General features: G+C 49.9%; 5 protein-coding genes across 5 annotated transcripts; 1 reads left to right on the top strand and 4 right to left on the bottom strand.

Annotated features, from left to right (window-relative positions):
• Window positions 1-263: 263 nt before the first annotated feature.
• On the top strand, window positions 264-1,572 carry K444DRAFT_534121 (putative vacuolar calcium ion transporter; the record flags this gene model as incomplete). The annotated part of the gene is made up of 2 exons (XM_024875194.1): window positions 264-829; window positions 888-1,572. The coding sequence occupies 2 exons, from the start codon at window positions 264-266 to the stop codon at window positions 1,570-1,572; spliced, it is 1,251 nt and encodes a 416-aa protein (XP_024734044.1).
• A 474-nt stretch (window positions 1,573-2,046) lies between these two features.
• Window positions 2,047-3,650, bottom strand: K444DRAFT_47913 (NAD(P)-binding protein). Its single transcript, XM_024872966.1, has 2 exons — window positions 2,687-3,650; window positions 2,047-2,615 (listed from the first exon to the last, which is right to left on the bottom strand). The coding sequence occupies exons 1-2, from the start codon at window positions 3,290-3,292 to the stop codon at window positions 2,247-2,249; spliced, it is 975 nt and encodes a 324-aa protein (XP_024734043.1). The 5' UTR covers window positions 3,293-3,650; the 3' UTR covers window positions 2,047-2,246.
• A 573-nt stretch (window positions 3,651-4,223) lies between these two features.
• Window positions 4,224-7,047, bottom strand: K444DRAFT_644800 (putative next to BRCA1 gene 1 protein; the record flags this gene model as incomplete). The annotated part of the gene is made up of 4 exons (XM_024885007.1): window positions 4,224-5,510; window positions 5,558-5,766; window positions 5,822-6,800; window positions 6,925-7,047. The coding sequence occupies 4 exons, from the start codon at window positions 7,045-7,047 to the stop codon at window positions 4,224-4,226; spliced, it is 2,598 nt and encodes an 865-aa protein (XP_024734042.1).
• A 1,471-nt stretch (window positions 7,048-8,518) lies between these two features.
• On the bottom strand, window positions 8,519-10,731 carry K444DRAFT_535094 (uncharacterized protein; the record flags this gene model as incomplete). The annotated part of the gene is made up of 2 exons (XM_024875262.1): window positions 8,519-10,022; window positions 10,073-10,731. The coding sequence occupies 2 exons, from the start codon at window positions 10,729-10,731 to the stop codon at window positions 8,519-8,521; spliced, it is 2,163 nt and encodes a 720-aa protein (XP_024734041.1).
• Window positions 10,732-14,435: 3,704 nt separating this feature from the next.
• Window positions 14,436-15,959, bottom strand: K444DRAFT_535033 (uncharacterized protein; the record flags this gene model as incomplete). The annotated part of the gene is made up of 2 exons (XM_024875255.1): window positions 14,436-14,757; window positions 14,806-15,959. 2 exons carry the CDS (start codon window positions 15,957-15,959, stop codon window positions 14,436-14,438), a joined length of 1,476 nt encoding a protein of 491 aa, XP_024734040.1.

Raw genomic sequence — 15,959 nt, 5'->3', positions numbered from 1 at the left:
TACAAATTCTTGATTCCTTATACCCTAGAGCTTCTTTCAAAATTTCTTTCATCATCCTTCTCTGGCTCTACGGCCAAATTTCACCATTATTCCGATACTCCACATTGCCGTTGAGTTTTCCACCCCACGTCTCATTGACTTCCGGAATTCTAACATAACCAAGTCTCAGAATGTCTCCACCATCTCATACCGACGTTCCTCCAGCACCCCCTCCTTCGACTTCACCAAACGGTCGACGAGTAGCCTTCTCCAACGACATCCCCATGGCTGAAATTACCCCTTCTCCTCATCCCTCGAGCACCATCGAACCTCGACCCTCTGTCGGATATGACAACGTACATCATCGTGGGTTCAAGCTGGCAAAGGGAATTCGAATCAGGCCCATGCACATTCTGAGCATCTGCTGGCGAACCGCAAGCCCTGCCTCCAAATGTGTCAACCTTCTTTGGCCGCTTGTGCCAACGGCTATTGTCCTCCAGTACACACACCCTGATGATCTCCATCTCCTGGTGTTCATTCTGAGTTATCTTGCAATGGTTCCATGTGCCAACCTTATCGGCTTCGCCTCGCACGAGAGCACCCGCAAACTTCCTAAAGTCCTGGGTCATCTAATTGAGATTATCCTGGCTTCGACGCCGGAGATGATTCTGCTCCTCGTCCTTCTGAACAAGAAGCAGTACTACGTCATTCAAGCCGCCGCTCTTGGATCTCTTCTTGCAACACTTTTGTTATGCCTCGGCGTATGCTTCTTTTGCGGGGGGTTGATTTACAGTGAGCAAACCTTTAATGGAGCTGTCAGCGAACTCGGGAGTGATCTCCTTCTAACTGCGTATGTACTTCCTTTCCGCTTTCTCAATCGTGCAGTATACGTCTCTAATTTCTCACAGTGGAATGGGCCTCATGATTCCCGGAGCTTTCCATGCGACCCACCAAGATCAAACGGCCGCATCGGGACACGTCCTCCTCATCTCTCGCATCACCTCGATCTTCCTCATGCTTGCTTACTTTATATATGTTTACTTCCAGATGCGCTCCCACCACAGATTATACGAGGTCATGCTCGAGCACGAAGAGGAAATCGTTAGCAATCTGGCGCCAATTCACAAGGAAGAGAAGCTATGCTTTGCAGAATGCCTCGTCTCTCTCGCGATTGCTCTCACGCTCGTCACCATGCTGGCTATCAATCTCGTCCAAGGGATCCCCTTCATCGTCAAAGAACGTGGAGTTTCCGAATCCTTCCTCGGCTTGATCCTGGTTCCCATCGTTGAGAAGGCTGCAGAGCACATCACCACTGTCGAAGATGCCTGCCGAAACCACATGACAGCGGCCATGTTTCACTGTCTTGGTTCGACTATTCAAACCGCTTTGTTCAACATCCCACTTGTTGTCTTGGTCGGATGGGCCATTGGAAGGGACCTTGACTTGGAGTTTGAGCTCTTCAATATGATTGTGCTAGTTCTGAGCATTCTTGTGGTGGGTAGTTTTACCCGGGACCTGAAAAGTAACTATCTTGAGGGCAGTTTGTGTTTGATTGTTTACGTACTGATCGCTGTGGGCTCGTACTTTGATTGATGGACGAGGGGAAAAGGTGGATTTATAGAAGAGAAGGATGTTACCTCTGAACATGGGTAAGTCAGGTTGCGGTGGGTGCATATCGATAGTGTCTGGCTTCCTAGAACACTCTCGGTTCTTCATTCTTCTTTGACGCCGTGCAGATTGGACACTCTTGGGAGCTGCTCAGCAGCAGTTGAAGTGTTTTCGCCACACCGTCTCCCTGAACAGAGATGAACTTCGGTTTCACGGCAATTTGCCGAAACATAGACATTCATCTCATCCAATCCAAACATCAAGCTTTACACTACGGCCAGCCTACCCAATTCCCATCCAATTATTCGGCAAGTGTCATCTCCGTTCTGCGACAGTTTCCCCTCTTCCACACCTGTCCTTGATAGATCCATTTCATTTCTTAGATTTTGATTTGAAATTAAGATATCTATCTACATTACTTCAATTGCAGTTCCCGGATTGACCTTACTGGGGATCTCGCTGTGGTGGTGAACACTTTATCCCTTGCAGCCATGCCCTTGTGTATCAGCAATGTAAATATGGTTTTAGAGTGTACAGGTATGAAGCTCAATATACAGCAATGTCTGGAACAACGAAGCTAGGGTATAGAAGAGAGGTATTGTCAACAACCGTAAAACCACCGAGCGAAAAATGTCCCAATCTCCGGAGTTATAGACCCTTTAAACCTTCAAACCATCGCCAAGTCCCGTATCTCTGCCCACGTTCTTCCAAACCTCGTCCTGCTTCCCGTCATTCAAGCTCAAGGCATTTGGCTTCTTCTCATCATCCAATATAAAATATTTCCCCGTTTTCCAAACTCTTCCCTCACTTTCCTTCGGACTCCCAAATAGATCGGCAATCGCCTTCGCAGGGACAGATGGAGGGTTAATCGCGTCTTTCCTCACGAGCCTCAACAATGGCCCGGTAACTCCCAAGATCCCATACAGGATCGGAAAGACCCAGTGACGCTCGCTGCCGAGAAGTCTGCCTCCAGCATTCATCGAGCCAGGATCCAGATTGATGATATGGACCTTGTTCTCAGGATAAACCTATTCGCGTCAGTACGAGCCCCTTCCATCTCCAGCGTCCCCATTTGAGAGCAGAAGAGCAAGAAACCCACAGTATAAAGTCGTCTCTGGAATGCAAACCCCACCATCATCGTCACCAGCTTACAACTCCCATACCTCTTCATGCCCTCCAAGAACCCCACCTTCTCCCCTTCTTTCCCCTCACTCTCCTCTTTGCCCTCGAAATAATCACACCTCCCAATCTCATACGCTCCACTCCCGACATTGACAACCGTGCTCCCCTCCCCCTCGAGCATCACTCCCAAAAGTCCCCTCATTAACAAAGCCGGCGCCAGACAATTAACTGTATACATAACATCCTTCCATTTCTGCCCCTTGAAGAATGTCTGATTCGCAGCACAATTCACCAGCCCTCCTCCCACCAGCCCCTTCAGCTCCCCACTCGCAACCCTCGCCTTCACATCCCCAACAAACGTTCTCACTCCATCCAGATCCGAAAGATCGAGCTTCTCAAGCGCGAACGACCCCTTCTTCGACTCAAGGAAGGTAGAGATGGTCTTCGCATGTTCGTCGTCCGGGTTTCGACACGTGAGCAAGAGGTGGAAGCGGCCGGGGTACGAGGTCTCCAGGGCTCGCGCGAGAGAGGATCCAAGCGAGCCGGTCCCGCCGGTGATGATTATTGTGCTTTGTGGTGCCATTTGGGGTTGCGAGCTTGGGAGCACTGTAAGGAAGAGCCACCAGGAGGGGTTGTGGGAAAGGAACGGCACTTATGTATCAAGGTGGTATTGAGAGGAGGTCATATGGTCTTCGTCACTTCGTGCAACCACTTCAATTTTGAAGTGTGTCGGCCGCGCGGAAGTAATCAATTTGGAATGAGAGATATCGATCGGGATTTCTGTTCAGCCGCTGAGGAAAGAAGTCTCCGAGCATAGGAACCCAAAAAGCTTAATTTAGCCGCAACGAAGGTAGATAATTTTCAATAAAGTTCTGAAACCATGCCTCGATTAGGATGTGGAAGACAACTTCATTACTGGATCTGGAGGTCTTGCATTATCGCCGAACGAGTTACTTCACCATCCGGACGCAGTTCTGCAAACAATGCGTTTGTTAACTTATAAATAAACTCTGATGATTATTAACCAGGAGCAAGAAATTTCAAGTCTTCAACGGCTTGCATGTATCGGGTGAGAACTCGGGTCGACTTTAATGGCATGTCAAGACAAGCAAGGATCTCCTGCTGCAATAGCAATACCACAGTCACTACAACACGCGGAAAGATTCGTTGAAGGCATGTCATTGCTACTACCCAAACTGATCCCAAAGCATACTGAGAAGAGATCCTTGAATCCATTTGTTGTTTTGTTGTTTCCCGCTTGCAGTTCTGACTCCTCCCGAGGCTCGCGGGGTCCCATCATCACAGAGCCAAGATCCTGCGCCTCATGTCACCGATGAAATGACCAGCCAAACGAGCGATAAACCCAGGATTACAGACATGCAGAAAAGAAAACAACCAAGAAAAAGTAAAAGAGAGATCCCCAAATAAACCCCTTGCACCCATCCATCCTTATCCAGTGTTATTGTTGTGTCAATCTTACGCCCTTTGCATCGCTATATGTCCAAGAAGACTGTTCACTTCTTGGTAGCCTTCTCCTGCTCAGCGAGGTACTCCTCATCGCTAGCATCAAGAATGTCATATTCCTCATCGGTCATGAAGCCGTCCTCAGTCTCATCATCCTCGAGCGTCTCCTCGACGAAGTCCTCGAATTCCTCGGCGTCCTCCTCAATTTCAGAGGTGTCAGGGATGGCTGGAAGTTCCTCGTGAATGCTGGTCGTTGGCGATTCCTTCTCAAGCTTGGGGAAGACCATCTGGCTGCCTTCGGACTCAACCTTAGCTTCTGTTGGCTCTTCCTTGACAACTAGAGCTGGCTCCTTGACATTGACATCACACCACAGTCTGTGGCCAAACTTGTTGCCGTCCGGGCCAGTGAGGCGCCAGTAAGAGATGAAGTTGCCAGCACGGTTTGGAGTTCTCATTAAGACTGTGAAGCCGGCCTCCTGGCCCGGAGCAACTTCAGTGTAGCAAGTAGTGCTCTCAGCAGCGGAAACAAGCTCGTGAACACTGGCGGGGTGCTGGGGGTCAACAGCACACATGTTGTCACCACCAACGAACTTGACTGTGCATCCAGCGGGCCAAGAAGTGTTACCACCATTGCGAAGATACCAGGTCTGCTCGAAGACGTTGTTGGGTGGAAGGACAGTGCCATCAGCAACAACATCACGAACGAAGTAAGCAACTAACTCCTCAGGGACAGCTGCAGCGGGAAGCTCCTTGGCCTCCTCAACCTTGACTTCGGGAACCTTCTCCTCCTTAGTCTCCTCGGCCTTTAGTGGCTCGGTTGGCTGGAGATCAGCAACGGTCTGCACTTGAGTGGCAGCATTTGCTGACTGAGATGGTGTAGTCTCAGTGGACTTGGATGTAGTGCGGCCACGAGCGATACGGTCACCCATAACCGGCATACGTTGACCATCCTCGTGATCTCCCAAAGTTGTGACACTGACGTTGCGGACCGGTGTCTTGAATTTGATGAGAGGGTGAGTGCGGTTGTGTGGGTTTGAAGGGCTGGCCTCACACGAAGCACAGAAGTCAGTATCGTGACAAACAGCACACTTGTATCGGTCTCCCTTGATGTAGGATTGAACACCATTGTTTTGGTTGCAAAGAGGGCCGTCACAGTAGATGCCGTGATGGCGGGCCTTGTTGGTGAAAGATCTGGACAGTGATGCAAGATCATTGAGGGGTTCGTAAATTGGTACGAATCGGTGGCGAGCATGGATGAAGTTGGCATTGGGAATGCAAGATGCACAGAAGTCCCAATCAGGGCAGTCAAGGCACTTGTGACGCACGCCATAGATGTACTATTTTATTAGCAATTATTCCGTTACAAGTGGCTGAATGAATATACCTTATCACATCCATCACAGATTGCATTGTGGCCAATGTTACGACCTGGAGCGAGCAGGGTCTTGGCAATGAAATCAAGCTGGGTCTCCTCAACAGCAGGTTCGAATGCATGCTTTGGGTGGTGGCCATGCTGCATGCCAATGTGGCAAGGAATGCAGAGATCATAGTCAGGGCAGGTGGCGCAGGTGACAAAGTTCTCCTCGGAGAGTTCTGCGATGTGATATCAGCAAGGTGCACGACGATCCACACTGCTCAAGGAGCTCACCTTGGATGCAAGAATTGCAGGTGCGAGTAGCAACTGGAACTTGCAAGTCTTCTGGGATGATTGGTGCGGCCTTTGGCTCAGATGCCACTGGCTTTGGTGCAATTGTCTCGGTGGTGCTGTTGATGACCTTTCCATTTTTAACAAAACGCTTAATCATCCAGTGATCCTCGCCACCGCAAAGGACGCCCCCATTGACACAGGTTTGGCAGAGGTCATAGTCGCCATCATCGCAGGTACTGCAATGATAGTGCTCATCTGGGATAGATTCACTGCAGTTGTTGCAGTAAACGGAGAATATGCTGGCGGTCTGAACTGGAACAGATGGTCCGATTGTGCTTGTGTGGGCTTGTTGGCGTTCATTGGACAATCCAGCCAACTCTGCAAACCACTTGTCCCGAGCAGCAGTGCCACGAGTAACAGGGATCTCAGTGCTCGAACAGTTGTTCATTCTCGGAACCTCCTTGTGATGGAACATGCTGGGGACCTCTCGCTTGAACTGACTGCAGCAAGGAGCCATCGGTGGGACGCTGGTTGTGCTAGTGATGCTGGATCGAGGTTGGTTGATGAGGAGTTCCTCGAACCCACGCTGGATCTCGGCAACAGAGCCGGGATAGATTGTCTTCTCAGAGTAACTGGCGGTAGATGATGGTTCTGGAGCGTCCAGAACGTCTTGAGATTCGGTTGAGCCGGGCATCTTGAAGCTTTGGAAAGAAGGAATATCAGGCAAGACTGGCTTGTCGTCAACGGGGCTGACTGGGTTGGGCTCCTCGTCCTCGACGGTAGCAGGCTTTGGCATGACGGGCTCCTTGTCCTTGATAGTGACCTTGAGACGAAGCTTTAGCTTCGCCTTCGCGGCACGGTAGAGTTGCTTGTAGACCGAGGTGTTGTTTGGGTCGAGGACAACGAAGGCTGCGGCACTGTCGGAGTAACGCTCGAAGATAGCTTCGGAGGTGGGTGGGATGGCAAGAAGGAAGCGGAGCTATGAACACATCATCGGGTCAGCTTCCTGATCAAAGCACAGTGGAAGGGGATCGTGATGGAAGTTGTCTCAAAGCTTTGAGGCTGAGAGCCTCATTCATATGCCTGGTGGAACCACAACGTACCTTATCCGGGAGGGTGCTGGCTCCGAGATCACGAAGAGGGAGCTTGAATCGGCGGTTGCTGCCCTCGATGTTGATCTTGAGAGTGACCAAGGTGTCCTGATTAGTTGTTGAAGTCGACGCCATGACTGCTATGATCCGGCTGAGCTGTGTCAGCTAACAAACAAGCTCAAGCGGTGACGTCTCAGGTTGGGGCGACGAACTGTAGTGTACTCAGCGCTGGAGATCTTCGAGGGATCGAAGAGTCGAGGCGGTAAGAACTGATCACGATGAAGTCCTTACGATGAAGTGCTGTGGTGATGGGGAAAGGAAGGGAAGGGAAGGAGGATAGACGAGGTAGAAGGAGGGGAGATGGCAGAGGTGCCTGGAGCAGCTCGATAAGCGGCGTTGCAACGCGCTAGGCCTCGTTTGGCCGGGCGACCGCAGGCACCTTCGACGTACGCAAGCTGAACGACAAATCAACTTCGAGAACTACTTGGAAAGAGGCAAAGCGGCGAGACGGATCGAGAGTGCTCAGGAGGTATCTGTGAGTAAAGGCGATTGCTGGGAAAGGGCGAGTTCTTGTGAGGGTTTGGCAAGTGTACGAGGTGGTGGGGAGTGCTCGGCCTCGCGCAGCCGGATAAGCTAAGTAGAGCGGCAAATCCGATCACGAGGTACTGTAGGTGAATACACCGACTAACATCATGACCCCCGATATAGATTTATGCTCGGTTTGGGGTATGTCCATTTCTCCAATAAATTCACGGGCTCATTATCTACTTTCCAATACTTCTATCCCAGATATACTCCATTTTGCTGCATGCAACCTACTCTTCTGCGTTCCCGAGGTTCGAAGCGGCATTGCGTCGTGGATTTATGGTATCGTCAGTGATTCGAGGAGCCCGGAGGTAGCACTGCAGTGCATGCGAACTATTTGTGAAAAGTGTTCACATTTGAGACACCAACCATTTTTTGATTCAATTACCACCCGCCTATGGCTTCCGAAAAGATAGAACTAAGGCTTGGGGCCGACCTGTCGTTTCGAGAGGTGGTTGCCTCCCTTCAGCTGCAAGGGTGCTTGAGGCTCCAACATAAAATTTCAGAGGATCCTTTTTTCTGTCAAATTGCTCGAAGCTTCGGGACGAAAAGTGGGAAATGAGGTCACCGAATGTAGGTACCTATCTTTGAAGTTTTGCAGTAACCAATATCATCACTGATGCTCCTATTTAACTACTACTACTCTACCGCCACGGCCCAAGACCAACGCTCGGAATGCCTCAAGAGGAATCTTTCTTAAACGACAATGATGAAGAAGGCTATCATGCAACAAGACAGCAGGTAATAAAATGCAGGTAGCTGAAAAGCGTGTAGCCGCCTGCCAAACTGGTGTCTTCTCCGCCACCCGATATGACATCGAATTGTGTCATGGGAAATCAAGAGATCGATTACCACCTTCCAACGATAATCGACAACAACAGATATCTTTTCGCAGAGAACAGTGCAATGGGGAAAGGGGTAGCAACGCTTCCATAACGCACAATGAAACCCAGGCCCTGACAAGATCGCTGAAAGCATTAAAGAGAATATAACAAGTGATAGCACGCCGAAAGAGAGCCGACTACTGTGGGTAGTACACGACTCCTTGCGGTGGCTGCGGATAATAGAAGCCGTCAGGGGAGGGTGTCATCATTCCACCTAATCCAGCCACGCCACCAATTTGCTGCATCGGATATGATTGTGGTTGCTGATATGATGGGAAAGTAGCCACAGCCGGAATTTGTGTAGCGTCGTAGTAGTATACCATTCCGTTAACTTCTTGGGCCACCAGATTCTGAACACCTTGTTGAGACGCTGCATTATCCGATTGCTGACCGGCTTGATGGAACGAGGCTTGCTGTTGTTGCGGCTGAGAAGGAACGAATGGAGGTGCACCACCGGAAGGAGCCATAGCTTGATTAAAGGATTGTGGGTAGAAGTATCCCTGCGGTGGTTGCATGACCTGGTAAGGCTGAGAGTAAAAGTTTTGTGGTTGTTGCTGGTATGGGTTTGGCTGGAAAGGTTGGGCATGGATGGCACGTTCGGGGATTTGGGAGAGAGGAGTGCCGGTTGAAGCCTGGCTTGGGTATGAAGGGTTTCGAGAATGTAACATGGTATCGTGTGGATAGTTGTTGCCATTAACTTGGATTGGGACCTGTTGATGGAAAGGTTGCTGATGTTGTTGAGGAGGGTTAAATGACAATGTTGCGGGTGACTCAATATCAGCGACTGATACTGCTTTCTGGGGACGAGGCTGATGCATAGGAATCGGATTGGGTCGGTTCTCGCGGAAGGTGGGTTTTTGTGGAAGTGGATAAGTCTGTGGTCGCGGTAGGTCATCGATGGATGAAGATACTTGTGGCGGCCCATTCTGGGGCTCGGATTCCGCGGGTTGGAGTTGTTGTGGTTGTACCGGCTGGCTTAATGGGGGCAGCCTAACAACAGGCTTGGACGGGTCCATGGTCATTTGTGGCCGGGACATCGTCGAACCTGTTGGAGAGACGATGTTCTCTCTGTTGACTTCCCGAGCAAGAGATGAACGACGGCTCATGGCAATACTGGGCGAGTAGGCACTGCCGTACACACTACCACCGAAAACACTTGTGCGTCTCGAGTATCCACCGATAGAACCTAGTATAGATCGTCCTCTGCCACGTCCGCCGAAGCCTTGTTGATTGGGCCTCATAGCTCGAGGTATGAAGATGAAAGACCTGTCAACTGCAGGGAATATATATCTCGGAGGATGACCGGGAAGAGAGATTCGGACTGGCTTATCACGGCGCAGTGGTGGGCGGTGATCGGGGAGTCGAGTATACTGCTTCCAAGGGATGCCCGGAAAGACGACAGGCTTCTCCATGGTGGACAGGAACAGGCGAATTTGCACATTTCCAACATGCTTTGTTGTTGACAATGCTCGATTCGGAGGTGCAGACTTTGGAGCACTGACTGGTACTCGAGATGGCAGGTTGGAAACTCCGTTTGAATAGTTCGATGCCTGGTAGTTGCGAGGTGTAGGTTCGCTGATGACTTCGTGCATGTCGTGAGTCCACGGAGCATCGGTAGGCTCGAAAGTGTGGCCCATTTGACTGTGACTGATCAGTACTTGATGTTCTGGTTATATGAAATAGAAGCATACTTAGATGGTGCAAAAGGACCGCCAATACCAGGCCGTCCTCTGCCTCTGCCTCTGCCAAATGGCCGAAATCCATTCGCTGCTGGTCCAGAGTGACGATGATCATGCATGAAGAATGCTCCTCGGTTTGGCACAAATGCTGGATCTGCATCTCGCTTCTTTTTGTATTCCTCGTGCTCCCTTCGTCGTCGCTCGTGTGGAAGCTCTTGTGGTTGATCCATCTGAGCTGTGGAATTCACCACAGCTGGAGATGGTACCTGGAATTCTTCATCCTCACGGAGGTCCTCGTATTGTACCTCCTCCACAATGGCACTTTGATCAGATATCTTGAGCCCATTAAGCATCATATCCATATCGCTGGTGCCGTTCGTGAGCGGCTTCTTGGAAGCTTCCGCGATGCCTTTGGCTGATTTGCCTGGGGCCTCCTTGGGTTGCTTTTCTCCATTTCCATTGACTTTGGATAGCTCAGAAGAGGCAGCAGGAGCTGCTCCAACTGTGCTGATCTCGTCACCTTCTTGTGCGTCATCCTCTTCACTTATTATCGACCCCTCACTCAACGAATCGTCATCGAGGTCTCCGGCGTCGGGGCCTCCTTCCTCATCGCCTTCGTCCTCAACCCGTCTTCGAATTGCAGCTAAGTCCTTCCTCTGTCGATGGACCATTTTGAGGAAGTGTGCTGGCTGTCGTTCGAGATGCGACGGGCTGGCGGGCGAGGAGTGAGGATCGAAGGGGCAATCTTTCGTGACAGATCATGCAGTAGTGGCGTTCAGAACGGGATTTGTACCGCCCGCGGCAATAAAAGTATAGGTGACAGTCTCTGTATGCGTGTGGGATGAGCAGTCTGATGGGTGATACCTGCACGCCGATGAGCAAGCTGAAGAAGGAGAAGGGATGAGCGTTTGGAAATTCGGTTTGGAGGCTGATTCTGAAAGCCAAGAGAATCGCGCTTGACTTTCGGATCCTTGCGCCTTCCCTGGCTGAAGTCCGCGCTAGGCCGTAAGCGAATATTGGGGAAGGAGGAACGAACACCTTTCCTACGAACATCTTATATTGAAGAACTGTTAATTGTCGCTGTAGAAAAGTGGACCGTGCAGTGGAAATGATTAGGTTACTCGTATTTCCCAAAATTATCTTCGCCGTCTGTTCTGAAGTTTCAGATCCCGCCACTCTAAACTTCGTTGGAAAGACAGCACAAAGAAACGTCCTTAGCCCTGGGAACTGGCATGGGAGAGAATATACCGCGGTCATGGACATCCTTGCCCGACAGTTGACTAGATTTTCTTACATGTCTATTTATCCCTTCCAGTGTTTTTCGTAAAACTGTCAATATCATAACTCCATTGCTGCTTCTCTGAGCAGCCTGTCCTAAGCAGGATTAGACGCAGCACTGTTTTACGTTTCGCAATGACTTGACTCTTCAAATATTCCAGCCTAAGCCAATCTTCTGATAAGTGCTTACGGAAAGAAGTTTTCACACCTTCGTATCGTTCTTTGCTTTTTTCTTTCGTCACGTGCTCGTCCTTTTGCGGACCGATCGACCTGCAAGCGATGCAGGATGAGCTGTCTTCCCTTTCCCTAGCTGCAATTCGTTAGGAATGTGCCAAACTAATTTCTTCAGTACAATACATTATCCCATTCCTAAACAGGTCTCAATAGTCAAGACATTCTCATCCCTCGAGACTGGCAATCGCTGAACTGTCTCGGACATTTTCCCGACGCCGTCACGATGATGGAGATGGACTAGATCCGGAAGCTACACTGTAGCTGCCAATAGTTTCAATTCAATAGTAAATGCTTCTAAATTGCGGGGTCCTGCTTTAAACTTCGGAAGCGTCGCCTTACTATCCCATCTCTTGCATGGATAAAGATGGGTCCCTTGACCTTATCCACAAGTGGGACAATACCGGATTCAGGCCCCTGCACCTTCATCTTTGACTGTTATCATTTCTGAAAGAAGCGAGAAGAGACTTATCCGTAAGGCTGAATTCGAGGATGACCTGAAAATTGGATTACGAACTGGCAGTCCAGTCCATAACTGGCTGACCGGCAGAAACACTCGAGCTGATTGAGGGTGAAGCATGATACCGCAAGGTTGATGATAGCGAAGAGCGATGGGAACAGTTTTACGATTAGGAACCTGGTGCTCTCAAAATCCATCGAATTCGACATGCTGGTATATTGGGCACTATGTGCAATAAGTTTCGAGGAACCTGTACTGTAAGTTCACACCGAGTCACCGACCTCCCCAATCTTTTCCGATGATAAATCTTTACCCCACCACCCATCATCCAGATTCTACTAGCACACCAAGACAAACTAATGCCTATGGAAAGCCCAAGGGCTTGGCACCGAGGCTGAAATTGATCCTCACCCGCCTCGAGTCCTGAAACTAGCCCAATGCAGATGCTCTTCAGTCCACGTTTACCTTCTATTACTCTGACTGCGAAATTCATCCGACGGACAAGGCGATGTGGAATATACAGCTACAGATATACGAACAGTTTCAGGCGTCTAAGCAAGACTTGCAAGACCACTCGGTGCGCATTGGCATGCTAGGCTTCGTGCATGTATACTAATTCACCCTTGCTCTGGACATTCTCGTTGCACCAGAGACATTTCGCACTTTGGCGCAATGTGCAACAAGAGTTCCTGCCGGATGATTCACTTAACCGCTGTGCGATTCAGACGAAAAGACATCAAGAAAATGTCAGTAAGTTATCATCCCAATGTATCAGGCGACTTCAGACCAAAAGAGCCATAGGAAACAAAATTTCTAGAGCAACAATGCACCCACCATCAACCTCATCATCCCTCAAAACTTTGCGGAAGGAAACAACCCATATGACAACCCCAAACCCCCTTGCAAATCTTCGCAATGTAAACCGCTCCAAAAAGTCTCTTGAGCCAACATCCTGAACCCTTCAAACTTCCTTCCATTCTCCCCATTTCTGGTATGAAAAGTCAAGTAAACCAACGCACACACAGGACCCAGCGGACCCCGGTAGCAAGAAAAGACTGGCGTCACCCTTCACGATTCGTACACAAGTAGTATCGCGGAGGGGAAACCTTCACACCACTCTAGAAGCCAACCTGCACTCTATCCAACAACCCTCACAACAAAACCCCAGAACTACATCTCACCGAGATAGGACTTCCTCACAGCCTCGTTTCTCGAATGTAAGAACATATTAGTTTGAAGGGGGAGAGTGTGGAGTAAGAGAAGAGCAAGAGGAGCTTCCGGAGAGTCTTTTTTTTAATTAAAAAAAATTAAAAAAGAGAAAGTCAGTTGAACCTTCATTCATTGCACAGAGGGGAAGCTGGGACATTGAATCTACGTGTAATAACAGTTTGAAATATTAAAGCAAACATACATTCACTCAAGATGAAAGTTGTTCAATGTACCAGCCTAACCTTGGGAGATTGAACCGATCTGCAACTAAAACCTACTAAGCAATTCACTCAACCAGCGAGCTCCATGAACCGGAGCCCAACTTTGACATTCCCAATGTTCCAAGTCGACCCCGTACAATGAGTACGACGTGCAACAAAACTCAATATTCTCGAATCACTCGAGAGCAGTGAAGAGGTTTTTCATCATTCCTTTGCCTGCAGACGTTGGGCTTAGAGAGGTAGGAACAGCTGCGTCACACGCGGCCACAGTTAAGGAGCAAGGATTATTATTTGATTTTCTTCCATTCCGTTTGATTTCGTTGCTTGGGTTTGCTTGCTCTGCTATCGGGCTGGGCCAGTTCTAATACACCCCCATCGTCCCCATCGTCACCACCCCAGCACGTCATCCCACCCCATCAACGCCAAAAAAGCAATCACACCGACGAGCCAGCGAGCCCGAGCAGCAGCAAAGACGCAAGCGCAACCACCATCCAATCCAATGCGCCAACCATGAGCTGTATGCGTATACGTTAAGAAAGAGGGCGCCTTTATTCCTTCCTTCGTCTCTTCTCTTCCCTATGTACATCCCCAATCCCAACCTAGTGCCGAAACCACAACCCAAAGCCAGAAGCGATGCAAAAGCAAAATGTAGGCAAGGATGATGGAAAAGAAGAATGAAGGAATAACGACGAAGAACCTAATCTACAATGTTGCCTTGCTTTGCCTTGCTTTGCCGCTCGCGTTAGATGGCGTTTTGCCCCGGAACGCCAAATCAATCATGTATGTATACTCTTTCATTGCTTGCATGACACGTAAGCCCAGCACGAGACCCGGTATGGATGGGATGTGCTAGTGTAGTACCGTAGACTTGAAGACGACGAAGCCTCCAGCCCGATGCATGCCTCCTTTTACTCTTAACAAAAACTTTTCCGTTGATCCGCACCCCATGCTATCCTACACCGAGATTGAATGGCCGTTATGAATAGCGGCGGCCCATTTGTTGGCCAGCCATGACTTGCTGCTGTTGACCTTGCATGGCGGCAGCCATGCCGTAAGGGTTCATTTGGCCTTGATAGCCTTCCATAAGTTGGTGCATGCCGAGACCTGCAAGGCCTTGCTGTTGGCTGACTGGGCAGTCTTTGTGGGCGAGAAGAAGCGTCTTGAGGTTGACAACTTCGTCTCGTAATGCGGAAAGTTGGGCGTTGAGACTATCGTTCTCAGCACTGTAGATCTCAACTTTCTGTTGCAGATTAGCAAGCCATTGCTTCTTGCGTTGTCTGCACTTGAGGGCGGCCACCCTATGATAATGTTAGCGCTGAAGTGGGACACTGATGGTATCGACTTACCGATTTCGCTCGAGGAAGTTCTTTCGCTTCTCTTCGTCAGTCATCTTCTTTCCGTTGGCATTATACTCGTCTTTGCTCATGTCCGGTTCCTCCTCAGATTGAGGTTCCATTTCCATGGCACTTCCGTTATTGCGCTTCGACTTCTTGTTAGCTGGCTTTGATGGTTGGTTCTTTTGTCCATTTGCTTGGACATCTGTAGAGCCACGCTTGCCCTTGCCACGAGTATTCGGTCTGCTTTGCTGTTCGTTCTCGTCAGAGAAGCCGCTCATTTCACTTACTCCACGACCAGAAGTCGTGCTGATGGATCCACCGTTTCGGTTCGCCATGTTTGGCGAGGTTTCAACTGACTGACCTCCCATCTGCATGTTTTGTGGATGAGCGTGGACAGGCATTTGGGGAGCCATTGTATAATGATTCGTAGGTTGGGGGCCGTTACGAGCTTGAGCTAGTAAAAAAAGCCCGTTAGCAGCGTCGTTGGCGTCGTGTTGATCAAACTGGCCGGGTACTGGAGGTTTTACGTCCATACCATTAAGATCTTGAGGTTGAGAGGTGATGTTGGGCTGCGCCTGGGCAGCCTCTCTCTTCTGAGCAGCAGCAGCGTTCATAGCAGTGCGGTGGAAGTCGAGAGTCGTAGGAGTTGCGCCGCCACTCGCAAGTTGACTGAAAAGTGCCTGAGAGTTGGGACTTGGCTCAGGGAACATAGAGCCACCGCCACCTGGAGTCAAACCTGACCTGAGGCCAGACTCGTTGGGTGTGGGGAAGCCACCACGTAGGTGATGACCGTCAGTGAAGTAGTCGTCCTTTTGGGGGCCTGAAAGCATCGCAGGACTGAGTGGACCTGATCGCAGGCCTCCCCAGAAGTTGGGTGTAACTCCGGGGCCTAATATTCCAGCCGGTGAAGTCAGAGCAGCAACAGAGGGTAATTTTGTACCGCCAGGTGTCTGTACTTGTCCACCATTCGTAGTGCTACCGCCAGCAAAGGAGTATTCAAAAGGATTCGTTTCGCTCGAGAGGTGGCCGTGATTACTCGAGAAATAGTCCGGCGTATTGGCTACCGCCGCAGGTCGGGGAGGGGGAGCGAGTGGCTCTGCATTGGTTGATTCACCCTTTACTGTATCCTCTGGCTTTGTGCCCGATGCAGGTTCTGGAGACAT

The sequence above is a fragment of the Hyaloscypha bicolor genome (assembly GCF_002865645.1).
Source record: "Hyaloscypha bicolor E unplaced genomic scaffold K444scaffold_117, whole genome shotgun sequence".
Lineage (NCBI taxonomy): Eukaryota > Fungi > Ascomycota > Leotiomycetes > Helotiales > Hyaloscyphaceae > Hyaloscypha > Hyaloscypha bicolor.
The sequence above is the reverse complement of the archived record's forward strand: the minus strand, read 5'-3'. Positions and strand labels throughout refer to the sequence as shown.

Coding starts and splice junctions, on each gene's coding strand:
- K444DRAFT_47913 (XM_024872966.1), bottom strand. CDS start 3,292: ATGGCACCACAAAGCACAATAATCATCACCGGCGGGACCGGCTCGCTT. Junction 2,616..2,686: donor TCCAGAGACGACTTTATACT/GTGGGTTTCTTG, acceptor TGACGCGAATAG/GTTTATCCTGAGAACAAGGT.